Here is an 18,668-nt window from a genome sequence, read left to right as displayed (position 1 = left end):
GAAGTGCCCTAGGGAGCAACCGAGTGCCAGCCCTCAGCCCATTGCTGCTCCTGTGCTCTGTTGCCCCGCAGTGTTTCCAGGGGCTCCCTTTCCTCAGGGAGGCTCTGTTTTCTCCTGGGTGGGGGCAGATGGGTCTGGGAGTGAGCACAAGAGAGTCTGATGCTGGCTTTGCAGAGTCTCACTGGCGACGCGGGTGCTCTCACTGCCGTGAGTGCAGTGGACTCGCTGAGTGGGGGTCTGGGTGCTCAGCAAGCACTGGCAGAAGGCGGTGCTCTGACAGCCACGGGGAGGCCGTCCGGCCCCAGGGTCACCCATGGCTCCTCCTGCTAGAGTCCAAGCTCGCTCTACTCACTGCACAACAGGCCAGTGAGTCCGTGAGGTGAGGCGCTGAGGCACGGGATGCTCTATTCAAGTGCCGGGTGACTGAGAAGATGGCAGACCAACGTCTCAAAGTGACCGTCTTGCCGGGGTCTGGATGCCAGGTTCTTTTATGTATCAGAGACGGGTGGGAGGTGAGGAAACAAAGTAAAAAGACCATTAATCTTGGGAACATTGACGAGGATGGCAGTCCTCCAGCAGGGGCTGTGTCATCTTAGTCCTCCATGCCATCTACAGGCGGACAGGGCTCTGGACAAAGGCACTTTAGTTTACCAGTCAGGGAGAGGGGCCGGGCTCTCTGAGGCCACTATGTGTGATTATAATAACACGAGCAAGGAAAGGCAAGTCAAAGAAACAGTTTCAGCGTGGAGTCAGAATTGACTTCTCTGTGCAACCCTGCCTTTGTGGGGATCCTGTCCTGTCCTGCTGCCTGGGGTCACTGCACTACCCACACCCTTCCCTGAAGCCCCCACGGGGTTTTGTGGGCCAAGGCAGCTGGGAGCTGGGGGCTCAGCCTGGAGGGGTGGGGACTGGCCGCCCTCTGGTCTCTGTGGTGACGGGAGCATCAGCGTTGGCCCTCCGTGACCATGCAGACCACAGCCATCTCGCACTGACCTCCTAGAGCCGGGGTGCCGTGTGGGGCTGTTCCAGTCACAGGCCAGGCCGTGTACGAGACCCGGCTCGCAAACACGTGACAGGCGCTCTGCTCCCTCAGCAATCCTGCAGGGGCCCCATGTCTGTTGTGTTGGTGAGGGAAGCCCATGAAGGCGAAGAGGGGGCCGCGTCCTGCGGGTGAGCAGAGCAGGGTCTGTGTGTCCTGATGGCCTGTACGTGACCCCAAGGCCAGGCAGAAGCTGGGTGCTGGCCCCACAACAGCAGCTTTCTGGGAGCTTGAAGGGCAGCACCAGCCTCCGAGATTCACTGCACACGTGTCCAGTTGACTTCGCACAGCCTTGTCCTTTCTGTGTGGGTGCATCAGACATCCTTTCCCAGAAGGGTCTGAAAAGCTGGTTCTGATCTATAGGTCGATGCTCTGACTTGCTGAGAGGTTGGGTCATAATGTTCAGCAGAACAGCAACAGCGTGGCCGGGCGCTGGAGGAGGGGAGTCCGTGAGAACAGCTGGGCGGGAGGTGCGGAGGCGGAAATGCCAGCCCGGCCTGTTCCGAGCGGGAGAATGCGGCCTTGTGCCTCCAGCTCAGAGCCAGGCTTTCAGAGCTCAAGACTGAGTTGGGCTCATTGTTCAGAACTTGGGAAACTTATTAAAAACAGCATTGAGAATGGAACATAGGCCTTCTGGAAATGATGGCTGAGCAGAGACTTGTTTATTCTTCCCTCTCTGAAACTCACTGAAATGGACGAAAAGAATGAAAACTGGGTAACAGGATTTAATCTACAGTGAATCAGGGATAAGCATGGTGTCAGCGGAACAGGGAGGAGGAGAAAACGAGAACCTCGAGCAGGGTGCAGTTTCCCCACTGGAGCACTTGGGAGGGACCGTTGATGACAGTTACTTGGCAGAAAGGGGTCTGTGGTCTGGGCGGGCCTTGGGGTAAACCAGATGTAGGTGGGTGTCTGGTGAGAGATGAGCTGAAGGAGGAAGACCCAGGTGTTGCAAGTGCATTTTCTACAAGAGCCAGATTCTTATGGGGTGAGGTGGGGGAGGAATGGGAGTTGGCCGTCCCCGGGGACGTGCTGGCAGGGCCTTGGGCCTCGTCCGCCTTACGGTGGGGCTGAGAAGAGGCCTCCCGGTGAGTCACCTTGCAGGTGGGCAGGCGGTCACCTCAGAGGAGCTTTGGCAGGAGGGCCTTCAGATGCCCGTGGAGCCAGCTTCCAGCCCGTCCCCTCATAGCACTGCAGAGGCTAGGGCCCCTGTCCTCAGTCAGAGACCAGGAGACTCTTTCTGGAACCAGAGGAAGGAATGTCTGCTGTGTTCGAGGTGCTGCTGCACGCAGTGCACTAGCCTGCGCAGAGCAGAGCAGAGCCACGCGGGGCGTCCTGGGAACCCAGCTGGCCTTATTGGGTACAGGTGCAGTGCTGTCCTCAGTTGGAGTTGGGTTTCTGTCACTTGCAACCAAAAAATGTCCTAAGACCAGAAACTCATTTGCAGAGCAGAGCCTGTAAAGAAATTTGGCCATCAAGCTTTCAGGAGCAGCATAGCTGGCAGGGGCTTCCCATCTCTGGCCTATCCCTGTTCTCATTTACAGACAGATAGTGACCAGGAGCCACAGAGGGAGCCTCGTGCAGATGCAGGAGGAGGCAGGGCGGGGACTGAGCATTCAGAGAGAAGTGGAGGCGGGGGCTGGCAGCGCTGCAGAGGGCGGACGGGGCTGTGGCGGCCACGGGAGCCCGCGAGCAGCGCAGACCCAGGGCGGCCGCTGCAGAGGGCCACGGCCCCGGGACAGCTGCTCTGCGCGGAGTCGGAGAGAACGGCCGCACAGAGACAGCAGACGGGAGGCGGTCAGAGAAGTGTGGGGTGGGGAGCTGTGGCTGGTGCTGGAGTCTGGAGAAGAGGCCATCCAGGGAGGGCAGGAGACGCCCTGGATCAGAGGGCTGGCTTGCATATTGAGAGTCGGATTTGGGAAGAACTGGGTGTGAACTGAACAGCACAGCCCAGGCCATGGTGCCCAGACAGAACCCTCTGCTCCAGAGGGAGGGCCGTGGGCAGTGGTGGGCAGGGCCTGGGGGTGCCCTTGGGAGGAGGGTCCTGGAGTTGGAGTATCTGCAGCAATGGTACTCTGCAGGGGATCTTTGTCTCTTCTCCCCATTTTTCTGACTCGTGTGTCATCATATCAACATGGACTTAGGGACATTTACTTTATACTTCGCGTTACAATTTAGTATGGCTTTTTTTTTCCTTCAAAATGGTCCACCTTTGGTCACTGGGAGCTCTTTTATCTGGCACTGCTGTCCCTTTGACAGGCCCTTTCACTGTAGGGCTGTTTTGTCTTAAGTTTCCTCACCTTCCGACTCTGCAGGACTCTCCCTCCAGGGTCATCGTGTCTCTTTGCTTTCGCAGTCTCTGAAATTCTGGGCGTGAGTGTGGGAGCTGCTCTGCCCGTTGCTGCTTTTTGGCCCTCTCGTGAGTTTGTGTGGACTGACCTGTGTACACAGGCACGCATGTGCAGATCCCCACATTACAGTCAAGGGGGGCGGGCGCCGGCCCAGGACTCCACCTCCAGTGCAGCACCTCGCGGGTTGTTCTGGATGTCTCCCTTGCTGGTTCCTGACCGTCCACTGCTGCTGCTGCCCGCTCCTTCAGATGTCTCCCTGAAGTGGGAGGCGTGTGAATGGAAAGGTGTGAAAGCAGTGGCGTGGAACCCAGAGAGCTTTTGTAAACCAAGACAGGCGCGACGGCGGCCTGCGCTGCTGGTGACTCCAGGTCAGACTTCTGTCTCTCTCCCCCGGGAGCCACACCCACGCGCTGCTGGGGATGGTGAGCAGGTCCCGGTGGCCGGTGGCCGCAGCGGGCTCCTGCGCTGAGGCTGGGGCGTGGGGGCCCCGGTGGGAGGTCTTCTGCGTCTCATCCACTGGGGTGGGCACACCAGTGTCCTGGGGTGCTTTTAGTTAGCATTTCCCAATGACAAAAGAGGTGGCGCATAATTCTCTGTGCGTTTACTGGATATTTTTTTAAGTGTGTTTTCAAGTCTTTTGTCTTTTTTTCTGTCGAATATTAGTTTTTTCTAATTTATTTCTAGGAACCTTATATGAGTTCTGGAAATAGTCCTTTGTTCGGTCAGATAGGTACACACGCGTATGTAATACGTTATACATATTCTGTGCAGCAGTTATCTCCCACCCAGGCTTTGTGTTTTTACTTGTAATAGAAAAAAATGTTTAAAGATTTGATTGAATTATAGCTGATTTACAATGTTGTGTTAATTTCTCATGTACAGTGCAGCGATTCAGTATACATATATACATTATTTTTCCTATTCTTCCCCATTGTGGTTTATCACAGGATCTTGGATTCAGTTCCCTGTGCTATACAGTAGGAGTTTATCCACCTTATATATAGTTTCTATCCGCTAATCTCAAATTCCCTATCCTCCCCTCTCCCACACCTCGCTTTGCCAACACAAGTTTGTTCTCTTTGTGAGTCGGTTTCTGTTTCATAGACAAGGTCGTTTGTGTTATAGTTTATATTTCATGTAACAGCGATACCATGTGGGGTTTGTCGTTCTCTTTCTGAGCTCCTTCCCTTAGTATGGTGTCTCCAGGTCCATCCATGTTGCTGCAGACGGCCTCGTCTCACTGTTTTCTGCCTGCGCGGCACCCACAATGGTAAGGATTTACAAACAGAGGTTCTCGGTGCAGTTGTCCAATCTTCAGCGCTGCTTCTGTCGTGAGTGGCTTTGTGTCTGATTAAGTGCACCTACTCCAAGACCACACAGATTTCCTTCCGCATTTTCCCTGACAGTCTCACTGTTTCACTGTATTCATCTGCGTTTGGCTGGGGGGGTCTTCATTGCCATGCGCAGGCTTCTCTAGTTGGCAGCGTGTTTGCTCAGTTGCCCCGAGGTGTGTGTGGTCTTAGTTTCCTGACCAGGCATGGAACCCGTGTCCCCTGCCCTGGAAGGCGGGTTCTTAACCACTGGACCACCAGGGAAGTCACCATATTGTTGTGTCTTTAATGTTTGGAGCAGTGGTTTACCCAGAATTGAGTTTGATGTATGGGATGAGGTGGGGGTCGCCGTTCATTGTTTCCCATGTGTAACTTGTGCCAGTGCAGCACCGTTTCGGAACAGCCCCTCGGTTGTAAACTGGGCCCTGTGTGTGCGTAGACCACCCTCAAGTGCTACCCAACCTCTCACCATGGACACCCACCTGGAAGCACCAGTGGGTGGTGCTGTCCCTGTTCAAAGGCAAGGACCCTGCTCTCAGAGGCGCAGGCAGCTCACCCAGAGCCATGGCAAGGGGTCTGAAGGCCTTCCCCAGAGGCCAGATCCCAGCTGGGTTCAGGGTCAGGCACTGCATTCTCACCAGCGACCTGGGCCATGAAAAGGACTGGGCTGGCTGTTACTGGTGCCCAGACCCCAAGGCATAACAGTGTGGCTTCTGCTGTCTGTAGGGCGATGCCTTCCTGACTGATGCTGGAGGGCGTCCCGATGATCGGCTGACGGCCGTCCGCCTGGGTCCTGAAGAAGAGGCTGCCATGTCCCAGGCGCAGGACTACGAGTGCGAGAGCCAGCATGCCGGCCTGCTGGAGTCCCGGGTGTCAGGGTCCAGCACGAGGTGAGGAGGCTGACCTGTGGGACCAGAGGAGCCTGAGCCTTTTGCTCAGCTCAGCAGCAGGCACGTGGGGCTGGCCCGCTCCCTGTCCCTTAGCCACTGAGCTGCAGGCCAGGGAGGGCTTCTCTGTGGGCAGTGGACACCCTGCCAGCCCTCAGCTGGGCCTTGCCCCTTAGGCCCTCTCCGGGTGTCCATGCCGTGGCAGGCAGCCGCAGATGGTCACTTTCGTTTGTGTGATTTATGGCATAACTTGGGAATAATTCCACAAGTTGCCCAAAGAAGAAGAGTGCAGTATACGTTGGGGCCCCTTACCTGGATTCACGCTCTGGCAGCTGTGTGGTCACTGCTCCCCCCACCCTGCTTTGGGCCACTGGCGGGGTGGGGCCTGTCTCCCAGCACGGGGGGCGCTATGTGGCTTGAGGCTGTGGTCTCCTGCGCTGCTGTTTGCCTTTGGCCCCTGGTTCCCTGCCTCCTTCTTGGCGTTTCCAGCCCCTCCAGCGCCACTCACCCCGCGGCTGCTGCATGTCCCCTGGAACATTTCCACTTCCTGTCTCTGCCTTTTGTGACGTCGACATCTTTTCACGGACAGATTGAGTCCTTAGTTTGGTCTGTGTGAGGGTTTTTGAGTAGACTGTGTCCCTCTGCAGGGTCATGGCCACCTGCTACCCCTGCTCTCGGGACAGTGCCTGTTTTTCCTGCCCCTGTGCGCCTCACCAGCTTTGGGGCTTCCACCCTTTCTGGGCCTTCCTGGGGTGGGTGTGGAGCCGGCCATCCTACCAGCCACGGCACCCGGCCTACTCTGGGGGGGCCAGTGCCCAGCGTCTTGGCATTCACTTGTACCTCTCCATGTAGAATCACGAGTTCTGTTGTTTTACATGGTTTGTTGTTTATTCTGCACTTTGGATCCCATCGCAGGGCCCCGTGTCACAGGGAACGTGTTTGGTTGCACTCGCCTCCCCTTTTCCTGGTAGATTGCCTGGGACACACTTGGCACCCATTAGGCTCTTCTGGAAGTGAATCTTTGAACAGGTCACTGTCTGAAGTGAAAATCTGCAGGACTTGGAGAACAGAGAAGCGGTTGTCCACACAGCCCCCCGGGCACTGGGGAGAGGCCGCGGCCAATCATACCCAGAAACCACCGTCATCTTGAGTCTTCCTCCCACTTCATGCCAGACACTGTTGCCAGATGACTCTCCCTCAGACTTGACAGCTTCCACAGTGTGACTGGGCCACGGTGGTCAGTCCGTCCCCCGCAGATTCTGACCCTTCTCAGCCACACGCCCTGTGACTGAGCGTACCACTGACTGGTGCTCGGTGTGGGTGACACTGACCCCAGGGACAAGCGTGTCTGCTCGTCCACTTAGGGTCTGCACAGGGCCTGCCTTCCCCCTGGCCATGGGGTCTGGTGCGACCCACCTTGCTCCCGACCCTCACCAGACTCTGGGTTCCAGCATATTCTCTGCCCCCTGGGTCCCTGGGGGTCTTCATTAAAAGTGCTGTGGGGGGCACCCAGAATGTTCTTCTGAGAAAACGGGGTCCTGCCCACATGCACACAGCAGTGTGCTAAAAAGGAACCAGCTACTTTTCTTTATTCAGAGAGGATTGCCACCAGTAAATTCATTTGAAAGTGTACTTAGAGCTATAAAGGGAGTTGTTTCTGCTTCCCTGGGGCTCACAGTGTTCAGTCCAGTACTTTCTGAGCATCTCTGCTGGGCCGGGCCTTCCTTGAGTACCTCCGCCCTTTGTCCCAGCTGATCCCACGCCGCAGCTCGAGGGGCAAACAGGCTATCAGCTGAGGGCAATCACAGAATTCAGAACTTCCCTCTTCACAGGAGCGAGGTCTCCAGGCCCTTTTGTCCCTGTGAGGAGTGCCCTTGGGCAGTACCTTCTGGCTGCCAAGTGTAGGGGCTGTGTCCTCAGGCCGAGAGTGGACAGTGCCTGCTGAGGTGTGTTGGGGAGATCTCCATCCTGGGGGGCCAGGGGGCACGAGGCTTCCCAGTTAAAAGTGCCAGGTTCCCAAGTTTAGAAGTTTGCTCTGTCCTCTGTGTGGAGAACGGCCAGCCAGCAGGCAGGAGCAGACGAGTCGGGTCTCACACCCCCGCTGGGCAGGGTGATGGCAGTGGAGGTTGGGCCCGGGAGGGGCCTCCGGGGACACGGATGACAGTGAGCACACATGAAGCCTCCTGCTCACCTTCCGCAGGCGCTGGCCTTGCAGGGTCACTAGAGATCAGAGGGCTGCGGGGCCCAGAGATGCTGCAACCTGCGGGCACTGCTGCGGGCTGCCCCGCCCTCTGCATCGAGGACACCCTCTCATGGCCCTGTCCCTCTAGCCATCCGATCCCACGATGCCTACCTAGCCCTGCCCCACCTTCTGCAGGATGGCGGGTTAAGCCGTGGTCCCATGCTTGCAAGCACAGAGCCCGGGCGCCCTCCCCAACCGGGCTGCCTAGTATGACCCTGCTGCGGGGGTTGCTGCTCAGACATGGCCAAGTCCCTCGGGCTGCTCCCTCCTGTGTTCCCTCCTGCAGCCTTCAGGGTCCTTAGGGCTCGCCCTCTCTACTGCTCCCTCATCTCCTCCCCCTCTTGGCTCCACACCCTCCAGCTGCTGTATCCTGCCCACTCAGCCAGCCTGCCTTGGCTCTGGGAAGACACTGTGCATCCAAAAGTGGCCCCCAAGCCTGCAGGGCTGCTGCGGGGCGTGTGTGTGAGTGTGTGTAGGAGGGGGTGGCTCATCACCCTGCAGAGTTGTGCCTTCTCTTCTCCCCTCCCTGAGCACATCTGGGTGTGTGTGTATGTGTGTGTGTGGTGGGGGCTCATATCTGGGTGTGACTGTGTGGTGGCAGCTCATAGCTGTGTGTGTGTGGGGGGGCTCATATCTGGGTGTGACTGTGTGTGTGGAGGCTCATATCTGGGTGTGACTGTGTGTGTGGAGGCTCATATCTGGGTGTGAGTATGTGTATGGTAGGGGCTCATATCTCAGTGTGAGTGTGTGTGTGGTGGGGGCTCATATCTGGGTGTGAGTGTGTGTGTGGGGGCTCATATCTGGGTGTGTGTGTGAGTATATGTGCGGTGGCGGCTCATATCTGGGTGTGAGTGTGTGTATGTGTGTGAGTGTGTGTGTGGGGGCTCATATCTGGGTGTGTGTGTGAGTGTGTGTATGTGTGGTAGTGGCTCATATCTGGGTGTGAGTGTGTGTGTGTGAGTGTGTGTGTGTGTGACGCATATCTGGGTGTGAGTGTGTCTGGTGGGGGCTCATATCTGGGTGTGTGTGTGGGGGGCTCATATCTGGGTGTGAGTGTGTGTGTGTGTATGTGAGTGTGGGGGGCTCATATCTGGCTGTGTGTGTGAGTGTGTGTGTGTGGTGGCGGCTCATATCTGGGTGTTAGTGTGTGTGGGGTGGGGGCTCATCGCCCTGCAGGGTTGTGCCTTCTCTCCTCCCCTCCCTGAGCGCATCTGGCCTCAAGGGGCGGGATGCGGTTCTCAGAGAAGCTTGTCAGTGCTGTCCCCTAAGTCCTCTGCTAAGGCCCACCTGTCCTCCCGCCTGGAAAACTGGGCTTGCAGCAGAGGGTGAGGAGCGGGCTGCTCCCCTTCTCTGCAAGCCCTGGAAACTTCTGACCATCCAGTGCTGGTGAGGACCAGGCCCATCACAGGAGTGGTATTTAAAGGATTGTTACTTGTGTAGAAACTTGGAAGCAGAGTAAAATATGCTACCTACCTGTCAGCTGGAGCACACTGTGATATCAAGCACATTGGCGTTTAAATTGCCTTATTCTGAATAGTTTTAATTTACACTTTTTTTTTAAGGATCTTAGCTGGATGACAGGCTTGTCCTCCAGGCGGGGTGTGCTTGGAGGGCTTCTGGGGGGAGCCAGCTCTGCTTTTGACTGGGGCAGCTCAGCGATGTTGGCGTCCTCTCCCCCTGTGGGTGACGGGTGGCGCTGGCACCCAGTGGTGGCTGCTGCTAAGAGCAGCCAGGCATCCGGGAGGGATGTGGTCTGAGAGGCCGGTGAGCAGTGCCCGTGGCCCAGCCCCCTGAGGAAGGGGAGCCAGAACCCAGGGCGGCCCTGATGTGGGGCCGGGCCAAAGACCCCGCCACCCAGGGCTGGGCCCTGATGAGTGTTTAGAACATCGGGAGTGGATGGAATCTAGGTAGGCTTTGGTTTTACTCTGTATGTGAGGAGGTTTCTTGCTTTTGAGGCTGGCAGACACGAGGAAGGTCTGGTGCTTGATACGCCAGTCCGCGGACGTGGGGCCCAGAGCATGTGGCCGGACGGGCGGGATCCTTGGTCTCGGGGCGGGTGGGGTCCCCCAGCCCCGCCTAACGCTGCCCCTCCCCCAGGCTGGAGTGGGTGGAGATCATCGAGCCGCGCACGCGCGAGCGCATGTACGCCAACCTGGTCACCGGCGAGTGCGTGTGGGACCCGCCGGCCGGCGTGCGCATCAAGCGGACCAGCGACAACCAGTGGTGGGAGCTCTTCGACCCCAACACGTCACGCTTCTACTACTACAACGCCAGCACCCAGCGCACCGTGTGGCACCGGCCGCAGGACTGTGACATCATCCCCCTGGCCAAGCTGCAGACCCTGAAGCAGAACACGGAGTCGCCGCGCGCCTCGGCGGAGAACAGCCCCGGGCGCGGCAGCAGCGTCAGCCGCGATGGCAGCACCAGCTCGTCCCTGGAGCCCGAGCTGGACGCCGGTGACAGGCTGCAGGAGTCTGTGGGCCGCACCAGCCGGCAGGCCGCGCCAGGGACGGTGAAGGAGGAGAGCGGCAGGTGAGGCGAGCCCCTGCACCCTGCCGCCTCTGGGGGGCCGTGAGCTCCCCTGTGCCCACCGAGGCGGAGCTGGCCCAGGCCCTCCAGGCCCTGCTGGGGCTGGCGTTTCTCTGGCTAATCGTGAAATTGTTTAGTTCTCTCCACTGTGGGAAGTGCTCCCGGGATGGGGGCACCCCAGAGCTGGCCCCCAGAGCTCCTGCAATGGAGGGGTGCCATCCCTAGGCCCGCCAGCCTGTTGTTCTCTGGACGCAGATCCATGGGGGTCCGTCAGCCGGCCCCACCTGACTCCAGGTCTCCCTGCCCAAGCTTGACTGACCTCGCCAGCACCGAGGGTGGGAGGTGAGGGCATCATCCCTGTTTTGCAGAGGAATGACCGAGGCGGTCGGCAGTGGGGCAGAGCACTGTCCTGGGCGCCCCCCGAGGTGTCAACTTGTCCAGCAGCCACTGTGGCTGTTTTCCCTCCTGGTTTTGCAGACAGGGAGGCTGTGGACACCTGGGCTCCCACCTCTTGCTGGCCTCACATCTGGATGTCACCCCCAGTTGCTTGTGCGCCCCAAGTGCCCGTATGGCAGAGCCTGAACCCCAGGGAGCTGTTCCCCAGGGCCAGCACTCAAGGGTCCCAGAGTCCAGAAGAAGTGGCTGGAGGGCATGTGACCTGGATAAACCCTGACAGTCTGGAAGAAAGAAAGAAGGGAGGAGGAGGAATGGGACATGGGCCTTGGAGACCATGCAGGCTGAGTTTCACCTGGGGACAGTGGAGGTCACAAAATAGTTGAAAGCTGACTTAAGCTGTGGGTCTGTTTGCTCCTGGGAGGGTGACATGCCAGGCCGGGGGTGCAGTGCCTGTGCTGAGGGTGTGCGGGAACCTGGCACGCACAGGGCAGGGCTGTGGACAGGGGCCTGGGCACGTGGGCTGGAGCGGCCTGAGAGGTTGCTGAGAGTTGTCCTCACGAGGCAGAGCCTGGGATGGTCCCCGAGGAAAAAGCTAACGAGTGAGGTTTAAAGACAGCCCTGTATCCCTCTGGTGTTCTGGCGAGCTCAGACCGGTGCTGCCGCCTGTCCAGCAGATGTGACAGCCTCTGGGCCCAGGTCACCCATGGCATTGCTGGAGGTGATTGCTGGCTCTTCCCTGCAGGCCAATGAGGGACTGGACTCTTCTTAGGTTCTGTTGGCCGACATCCTGGGGGCAGGGGTGTGGTATGGTGACTCGGATCATGGTGTTGGCTTCGTATCGGGCTCCCATGAAGAGCTTAGTTGGAGGTGGGTTAGCATTGTGTTTACACTGTGGGGCAGGTGGGGCACTAGGCACCTTGCTTGTGTCGTTTTTTCCCATTCATGAAGGTGGTACGTTTTATACGTTGTTCCCCAAAGAACTTGCGTTTGTTTAAAGGTCCCCGGCTCTAGAGCACGGGCTCGGTTTTTGCAGTCCCCGGCTCTAGACAATAGGCTTAGTTTCCCCGTGGCACATGGGATCTTCTCAGGCCAGTGATCAAACACATGTTTCCTGTGTTAGCAGGCAGATTCTTTAGTACTGAGCCGCCAAGGAAGACCCCAGATGTTATATTTATACGTCAGTTCTGTTTTTACACTTGTTGAGCTCTCATTACAGTCGAGTGCACTGTCTCCAGAGTTGCCTGTGACTCTGCCAGCTGTCCCAAGTTGGCCAGTTCTCCCCGAGGAGGTGAGGCCAGGGAGGCAGGCAGGCCGATGGCCCCGCCACCCTGTGTGTTGGGCTGGGACGTCCCTTTCTCTTACTAGGTTTCTCAGAGTAAGTGGATGGAGAATCCTATCAAGTATGTTTCTGTGTCTTGTGGGTTGAATTTGCCCCGTCCTGTTCTCAGCACCTGTGAATGTGACCTTCTGGAGACACAGGGCTGTTGTGGATGCCATTGGCTAAGCTGAGATGGGCCCTCCTGCAGTGGGCAGGGCCCTGATCCCTCAGGACTGTTGTCCTTGCAAGAATACGGAGACACACAGGATGACACCCTGCCGGCCGAGGCAGACCGTTTCTCTTCTCTGTTAGCTCTAGGGTTCTCTGTGTGTTTGTTAGGTCAGATCTGTTAATTGTATCAGTTGAGTTCTTTACTAAGTTTTGATCTGCGGAGACACATGGATTCTGGGAGGTGAAGTCCCTCTGGGTGGTGGGAGTGGTCTGTCCCTTCTTCCTGTCTCCTGCTGCTGCTGCCCATCTGTGTGGGAGCTGTGGGTCGGCTCCAGGGAGGTTTGCAGTCAGGTGTTCCCAGCATGTTTCCCTGTGTCGTATTGCTGATGCTTTCTGCCTTGACTTGTGCTTTGGAACCAGGGTCAGCCACTTCCCCATGGTTCGTATTTGCCCCCGAACAGCCGTCCTTCTCGCGTGCGTTAGGTGTTTTCCTCCTCAGGGACCTCTAGGGTCTGGTCACCTTCATCTGTTCTAACACTTGGCCTTGGTATGGTGGGATGGTTGTGGGGTGCTTCCTGGGGATGCCTGATGCAGCGGAGGATGTGGTGTCACCTCGGCTCCTCCAGGCCAGGCCCTTCCCTCCCCTTCCTCCTGTGTGTTCCAACGTGCCCCACGCATGCGTTGCTGCCCAGCGTGTTCCTGGATGCCCCCCCAGGATGCTGCATTCACCCCGCAGCCTGGGGAAGCCTGCGCCCCCGCTCTGCTCCTGGGACCCATTGGGGGCCTGGGGCAAGTGCTGGGCAGGCAGAGCCTCAGAGGTGCGAGAGGACTGCTTCTGCAGACTTGCTCCTGCTCAGTGTGTGGGCAGCCTCGCCCCACAGACCCCCTCACGCCTACTGATGGGTCCCTGGAGCCCTTGATTTTGATGCAAGCAAGTTTACTGTAATTTTCACCTTGTTTGTAATGTTTGTAATGTTTTGTTAAAAAAGTTCTTTCCTGGCCTTGGTCCAAAGGTATTTGCTTGCGTGTCTTGTGTTAACTGTGGTTTCTTGCACGTTGCAGCGTGCATCCGCCCACACCACACGCTGCCCTGTACCTCGGCCACACTGTCCATGTGCTCTCTCAGGGGCCATCACCTCTCAAGCCTCAGTGCTGGGAAACATTCCTGTCTCCCTTTGTATTTACAACCAGCTTAGCTAATTGTGGGCTTTCTTTCTACCATTCAAGGCCTGGAGTTCAAGCTCCTCAGAAAACCCAGGTGACTTTGCATGCTTAATAGACTATAATTCAGTGTAAACGTAATGTTTGTTTGCACTGAGACGCGAGAACATTCACGTGACTGGCTTTATTGCGCTGGTCTGGAACCAGAAGTGTAGCTCAGAATGCGTGTCTCCTGTGTGGGAATGGGTATCTTGCTTCTTGTTCCAATTTCTGCAGCCCGAGAAGGAGATGCTAGAGCAGCTTGATGCTGCTTGTGACTCAGACACCCATTGTCATCAAAATGACTGTTGCAGTCTCAGTGTCTCATATAAGCACTGTTCACCTTATAATTTTAGTTTGAATTCATTGAGAAACATTGTCAAATCTAAAAAACCCCTCGCATTCAATGTTTGATGATAGTAGTTGAGTAGAATCTTTTCTCAAACAGAAAATTTCAGTCTAGGCCATGAGTCTTTAAAAAATTGCAACAAAACTTTCTGTTTTCAAGCTTTTAAACTGCTGTGTAGTGGGTCAAGTTGGGATACTTCCCTTCTGTTCCTGACACAAACCTGTGGGACCAGTGACAGCCGAGTCCAGAAGGGCGAAGGATGCTGGCGGCCTATGGAGCTGCCTCACGGCTCGCAATGGGCTGCTGAGCGCCTGCCTGCTGCCGGGGCTCACCATGCCCCCTCAGTGCCAGCCTGCGCCTCGTGCCGGCCCCCAGCACATGTTTTAAGCATGGTCAGTCGTGACACATCTCAGCTGCACTTCAGGCTGGACTGAATTAGGTGTTTCCTCAGTTTCTTTGGTAGTAATTTCACCTGTAGTCGTTCCACAGAGATGACTCATGGAGGCCTGTTCCCCAGTCCTGTCAAGCTCAGCTGTGACTCCTTAATGCAGCGACAGCGCAGAGTAGTGCCAGGAGCCCCGGCACCCCCGGGCCCCGCTGCCGAGCAGCTCTCACTGTCCTCCCCTCTCCCCAGCACTGTCCGTGTCTCAAGGCTGCTGGTCTAAAGCAGGCTCGTTTCCTCTGGACGCCTGCCCTCGGCTGCCGTTGTCGGCATAGTTTAATACTTGTCATCCGTGAACAGCGTGGTTGCTCTCCCTGCTGGGCTAACAGATGAGCCACTGGGAAGCACACGTGGTGTGAAGGTTCCTTCCGTTTTCACTGCAGTAATTCTGCTGCGACGAGATTCCCATCTTGGGCTCTGACCGCTGTGCACCTTGCAACACTCCAGCAGCGCTGTGTGTCTGCCTGGCCCAGCGGCACAGAGCCTGCACGCTGCCAAAGGCAGAGCTGTCCAGGCTCCCATCTGTAGCCGGCAGATCAGCCGTGTGGGGGCACTTAGGCTACTGAGTTGGAGCCGCACCTGGGACCTGCGGTGTGCTGAGTGGTGCGGCCACTGTCTCTGGTGTCTGCTGTGGCCACACAAGACTGTGTTCCCATGACGTGCTCCTGACAGACACTGGAATTTGAATTGCATGTAAATTTCACACACGAAAAAATTTCAGTGTATAAACCTTTCATTGCCCACCCGCTGTACAAAACCAGGCACTGGAGCTGGATGAGGCCCATTGGCTGTAGTCAGCTGCCCTCCAGCCTGGAGTGTGGGCTCCCCACCATGGCCAGCCCAGGGGGCCTGGCGACCAGGCCTGAGCCCTTCTGCGCCCCACTCCGTGTCCCCTGGGTCCCAGCCCAGCTGGAGCCCAGCCCGGAGGCCACTGGCCAGAGCTCCAGCTCCTCGCTGGGCCTGGGGCTGTCCTGGGTGAGGACAGTGGGTTCCATCGGGGCATCATGGGAGGGGGCAGTGAGGGTGCGAGAAACCCTGCCCAGGTGCAGGCAGACCAGCGGCAGGAGCCGTGGTGAGAATCAGAGGGCCACACCTTGTTCTGAGGAGCGAGAGACATGCGGCGTGGGCCTGTTGTGTCTCTAAGTGGCTGTACTTCTGTTCACATCTCCTGTTCACTCTGCTGCATTTCAGCTCCTCACCATCAGGAGTGCTCCTCGAGAAGGACTACGAGGTTTACCGGGACTACAGCGCGGAAGGCCACCTTCTCCACTGCAGGTAGGCCCTGCCTCAGGCCTGGCCGTCTCCTGGCCGGGGGTGGTTTTCCTGGCAGCTCTCGGGTGAGCTGGAGAAGGGTCTGGCCCAGCAGGAAGTGACCAGCTCGATGTGCAGAGCTCGCCAGGCCCTGCCCTGGCCCGTGGGACACAAGGAGAGGCTGTCGGGCCACTGTGCGGTGTGGGGTACTGTTGTGTCCATGGTATTGGCCCTGGTGGATCCCTTGGAGGTTCCTCAGTGTGTGGTCCCCCTCCGGAGCTCCAGGAGCATCGGAGTGCTTTCCAGGCCACATCAGGAAGATTGGTGCCCACCAAGTGGGGCGAGGAGGCTGGCCACCCTCGGGCCTGGGTTGGCCTCGCTGGGTGATAGGGTTTCCAGATACAACACTCAGGACCCTGGGCACAGCAGCAGCAGGCTGAGCAGGGGCCTCCCCTGGGTCAGGCTGGAGCAGGCACCTCTTCCTGTAGCTGATGGGGGCCGGACAGGCTGCTGGGCCCCTGGGGGGGGTTGATTTGGAGCGTGAGGGGCCTTTGGCGGTTTGCTCAGTTTAGAGATCGAGACTGGGTTTGTTGATACAGGGAGGGATCTAAGCCTGCCTGGGCCAGAAGTGCAGCTGTGTCCATGGGCATCCGCACTGGTCACCGGGAGACTCGAGTTTGACTGGGGTTTGTGAGCAGAGATCTGATGTGGTCTCATGGCCTGTGAGCAGGGCCCACGTCGGGGGCAGAGGTTTCCTTCCAAGGCATTCCAGGTCCTGTTTGCTGCCGCGCTTCCAGGGCACTGAGCATGGAGCAACGCTTCCCTGACAAGGCGCCTCCAGAAGTAGGCAGGAGGTGGTGGGAGGGGGTCTTTCCCTGGGGTGCTTCCTCCCCAGCAGAGCCGACGAGGAATTGGGGCCAAGAGAGAAGGCCAGGCCTCTTCCTGGGTCTGTGGGTGACGGTGAGGGGCTGCGGGGGTCGTCCTGTGGGGGGGCGGTGTTCAGGGGCTAGGAGAGAAGGACAGGACTCTGGCTGGGCCTTGGGTCACTGAGGGGCATCAGCTCTCCATGATCCAGGCCGTCTCTGGGCCGCTGGGGGCGCGTTTCCCTGAAACAGGCCGGCACCCGCCTGCCTCTGCCTTGGCTCCTGGAGAGTACCACCCCACCCTCCTATCTGGCTGCTGCAGCCCTGCCCACATTTGCTTGGCGGTGGACCATGTGCAGTGTCTCCTGTGTGCCCCTACTGAACCACGGCTGTGATTTTCCACGTGTCCTGCTTTCAGTCCTTGTGAGAACTTGTGGGGCCCAGGGTGGAAGTGGGAGATGATGCCCCACAGCCCAGAAACCACAGGCTGGAGTTCAGCCCCGGATCTCTCAGACTCCAGAGCTGGTTCTCCAGGTCTGTGGGCATGCTGCCTGCCATCCTCTGCTCTGCTTGGCTGGTCTGTGCACTGGCCAGGAGCAGCATCGGGCAACCAGAAGCTGAGTTCCCGAAGGGAGCCTGCCTCCCAAGCCCTGCTCACTGTCACCCTGGTTCTCTCAGTCCTGCCTTACCCACGGCCAACAGTTAGGACTCGTGGCTCAGAGGACAGAGGCACAGGACCAGACTGCACAATTGGTTTCTTAGGATACTTGGGATTTCTACTTTCTGTGATGGTGGAATCACTTACCTGAGACCAGCCTGTACAAGAACAAAATAGACCAAATTTCTGCAGGCATCAGAGATCCATAGAGGAGCCAAGACCTGTGGCTATGGTCTGACCTGTGGGCTGTGGTCTGTGGCTGTGATCTGGTGCAGTCCAGAAAGTGATTCTGCCTCAGGAGCCTCAGAGGGGACAGGAAGGCTCTGAACAAGGCTGTGCACAGCCTTTGTTGACCTCGGCAAAATACACCAATTCCTTAAAAGATACAGTCTGCCAAAACTCATAGAAGAAGAAATACACAATCTGAATAGGTCTATATCTGTTAAAAGAGATTGAATCAATAATTAATAATCTTCCAAAAAAGAAAGCAGAAGTTCTGAATGGTTCACTGGTGAGTTCTACCAAACATACATGGAAGAAATTTTATGAGTTCTCTTCAGTCTCTTTCAGAAGACAGATGCAGAGGGAGTACTTTCTCGTTCTGTGAAGCTCGTTTCACCCCAATATCCAAATCAGAAACATACAAGAAAAGAGAACTATGGACCTGTCTGTCTCATGAACATAGATGTGAAAATCCCCCAAAAAATATTAGGAAATCAAATCCACCAGTGTATAAAAAGAATGATATATCATGACCAAGTGAGATTTATCCTAGGTATGCAAGGTTGGTTCAGCATTTGAGAGTCAGTATAGTCCATTACCTCAGTAGGCCAAATATGAAAAATCATAGCTCAGTTGGTAAAGAATCCTGCAGTGCGGGAGACCCCAGTTCGATTCCTGCGTAGGGAAGATCTGCTGGCAAAGGGATAGGCTACCCACTCCAGTATTCTTGGGTTTCCCTTGTGGCTCAGCTGGTAAAGAATCCACCTGCAATGTGGGAGACCTGGGTTCGATCCCTAGCTTGGGAAGATCCCCTGGAGAAGAGAAAGACTATCCACTCCAGTATTCTGGCCTGGAGAATTCCATGGACTGTACAGTCTATGGGGTCACAAAGAGTCAGACACGACTGAGCGACTTTCACTTTCACTTATGATCATATCAACAGTTGCAAAAAAAGCATTTGGTAAAATCCAACATCCAATCTTAATTTAAAAACAAACTCAGTAAAGTAGGAATATGTGTGTGCTTAACTGCCTTAGTCCTGTCTGACTCTTTGCAACCTCATGGACTGTAGCCTACCAGGCTCCTCTGCCATGAGATTCTCCAGGCAAGAACATTGGAGTGGGTTGCCATGCCCTTCTCCAGGGGATCTTCCCAACCCAGGGATCAAATCTGTGTCTCTTACATCTGCTGCATTGGCAGGAGGGTGCTTTATCACTAGTGCCACCAAAAAAGAGTGGAACTCCCTTAACTTGATGAAGAATATCTGCAAAAAATTTACAGCTAACATCATACTTAGTAGTGAGAAGCTCAAAGCTTTTCCACTAAGATCAGAAGCAAGGCAAGGGTTTCCCTTTTGACCTCTGGTGCTCAGCATCATATTGGAGCTCTTTGCTAATGCAGTAAGACAAGAAAAGGAAA

At 56.7% G+C, this 18,668-nt stretch overlaps 1 protein-coding gene across 2 annotated transcripts in view; it reads left to right on the top strand.

Annotated features, from left to right (window-relative positions):
- The window catches only part of ARHGAP39 (Rho GTPase activating protein 39), a 52,754-nt gene that overhangs the window by 13,255 nt on the left and 20,831 nt on the right, over nt 1–18,668 (top strand). For both annotated transcript variants that reach the window (XM_088844550.1, XM_055432178.2), the window contains exons 2-4: nt 5,448–5,611; nt 9,948–10,382; nt 15,447–15,530. In XM_088844550.1, coding sequence (XP_088700676.1) covers nt 5,532–5,611; nt 9,948–10,382; nt 15,447–15,530 — 599 coding nt within the window. In that variant the 5' untranslated portion in view covers nt 5,448–5,531. The remainder of the gene's footprint in view (nt 1–5,447; nt 5,612–9,947; nt 10,383–15,446; nt 15,531–18,668) is intronic.

The sequence above is a fragment of the Moschus berezovskii genome, chromosome 16 (assembly GCF_049115385.1).
Source record: "Moschus berezovskii isolate FMDL1 chromosome 16, NW_MosBer_1.0, whole genome shotgun sequence".
Taxonomy (NCBI): domain Eukaryota; kingdom Metazoa; phylum Chordata; class Mammalia; order Artiodactyla; family Moschidae; genus Moschus; species Moschus berezovskii.
This window is presented reverse-complemented; position numbering and strand designations above follow the sequence as displayed.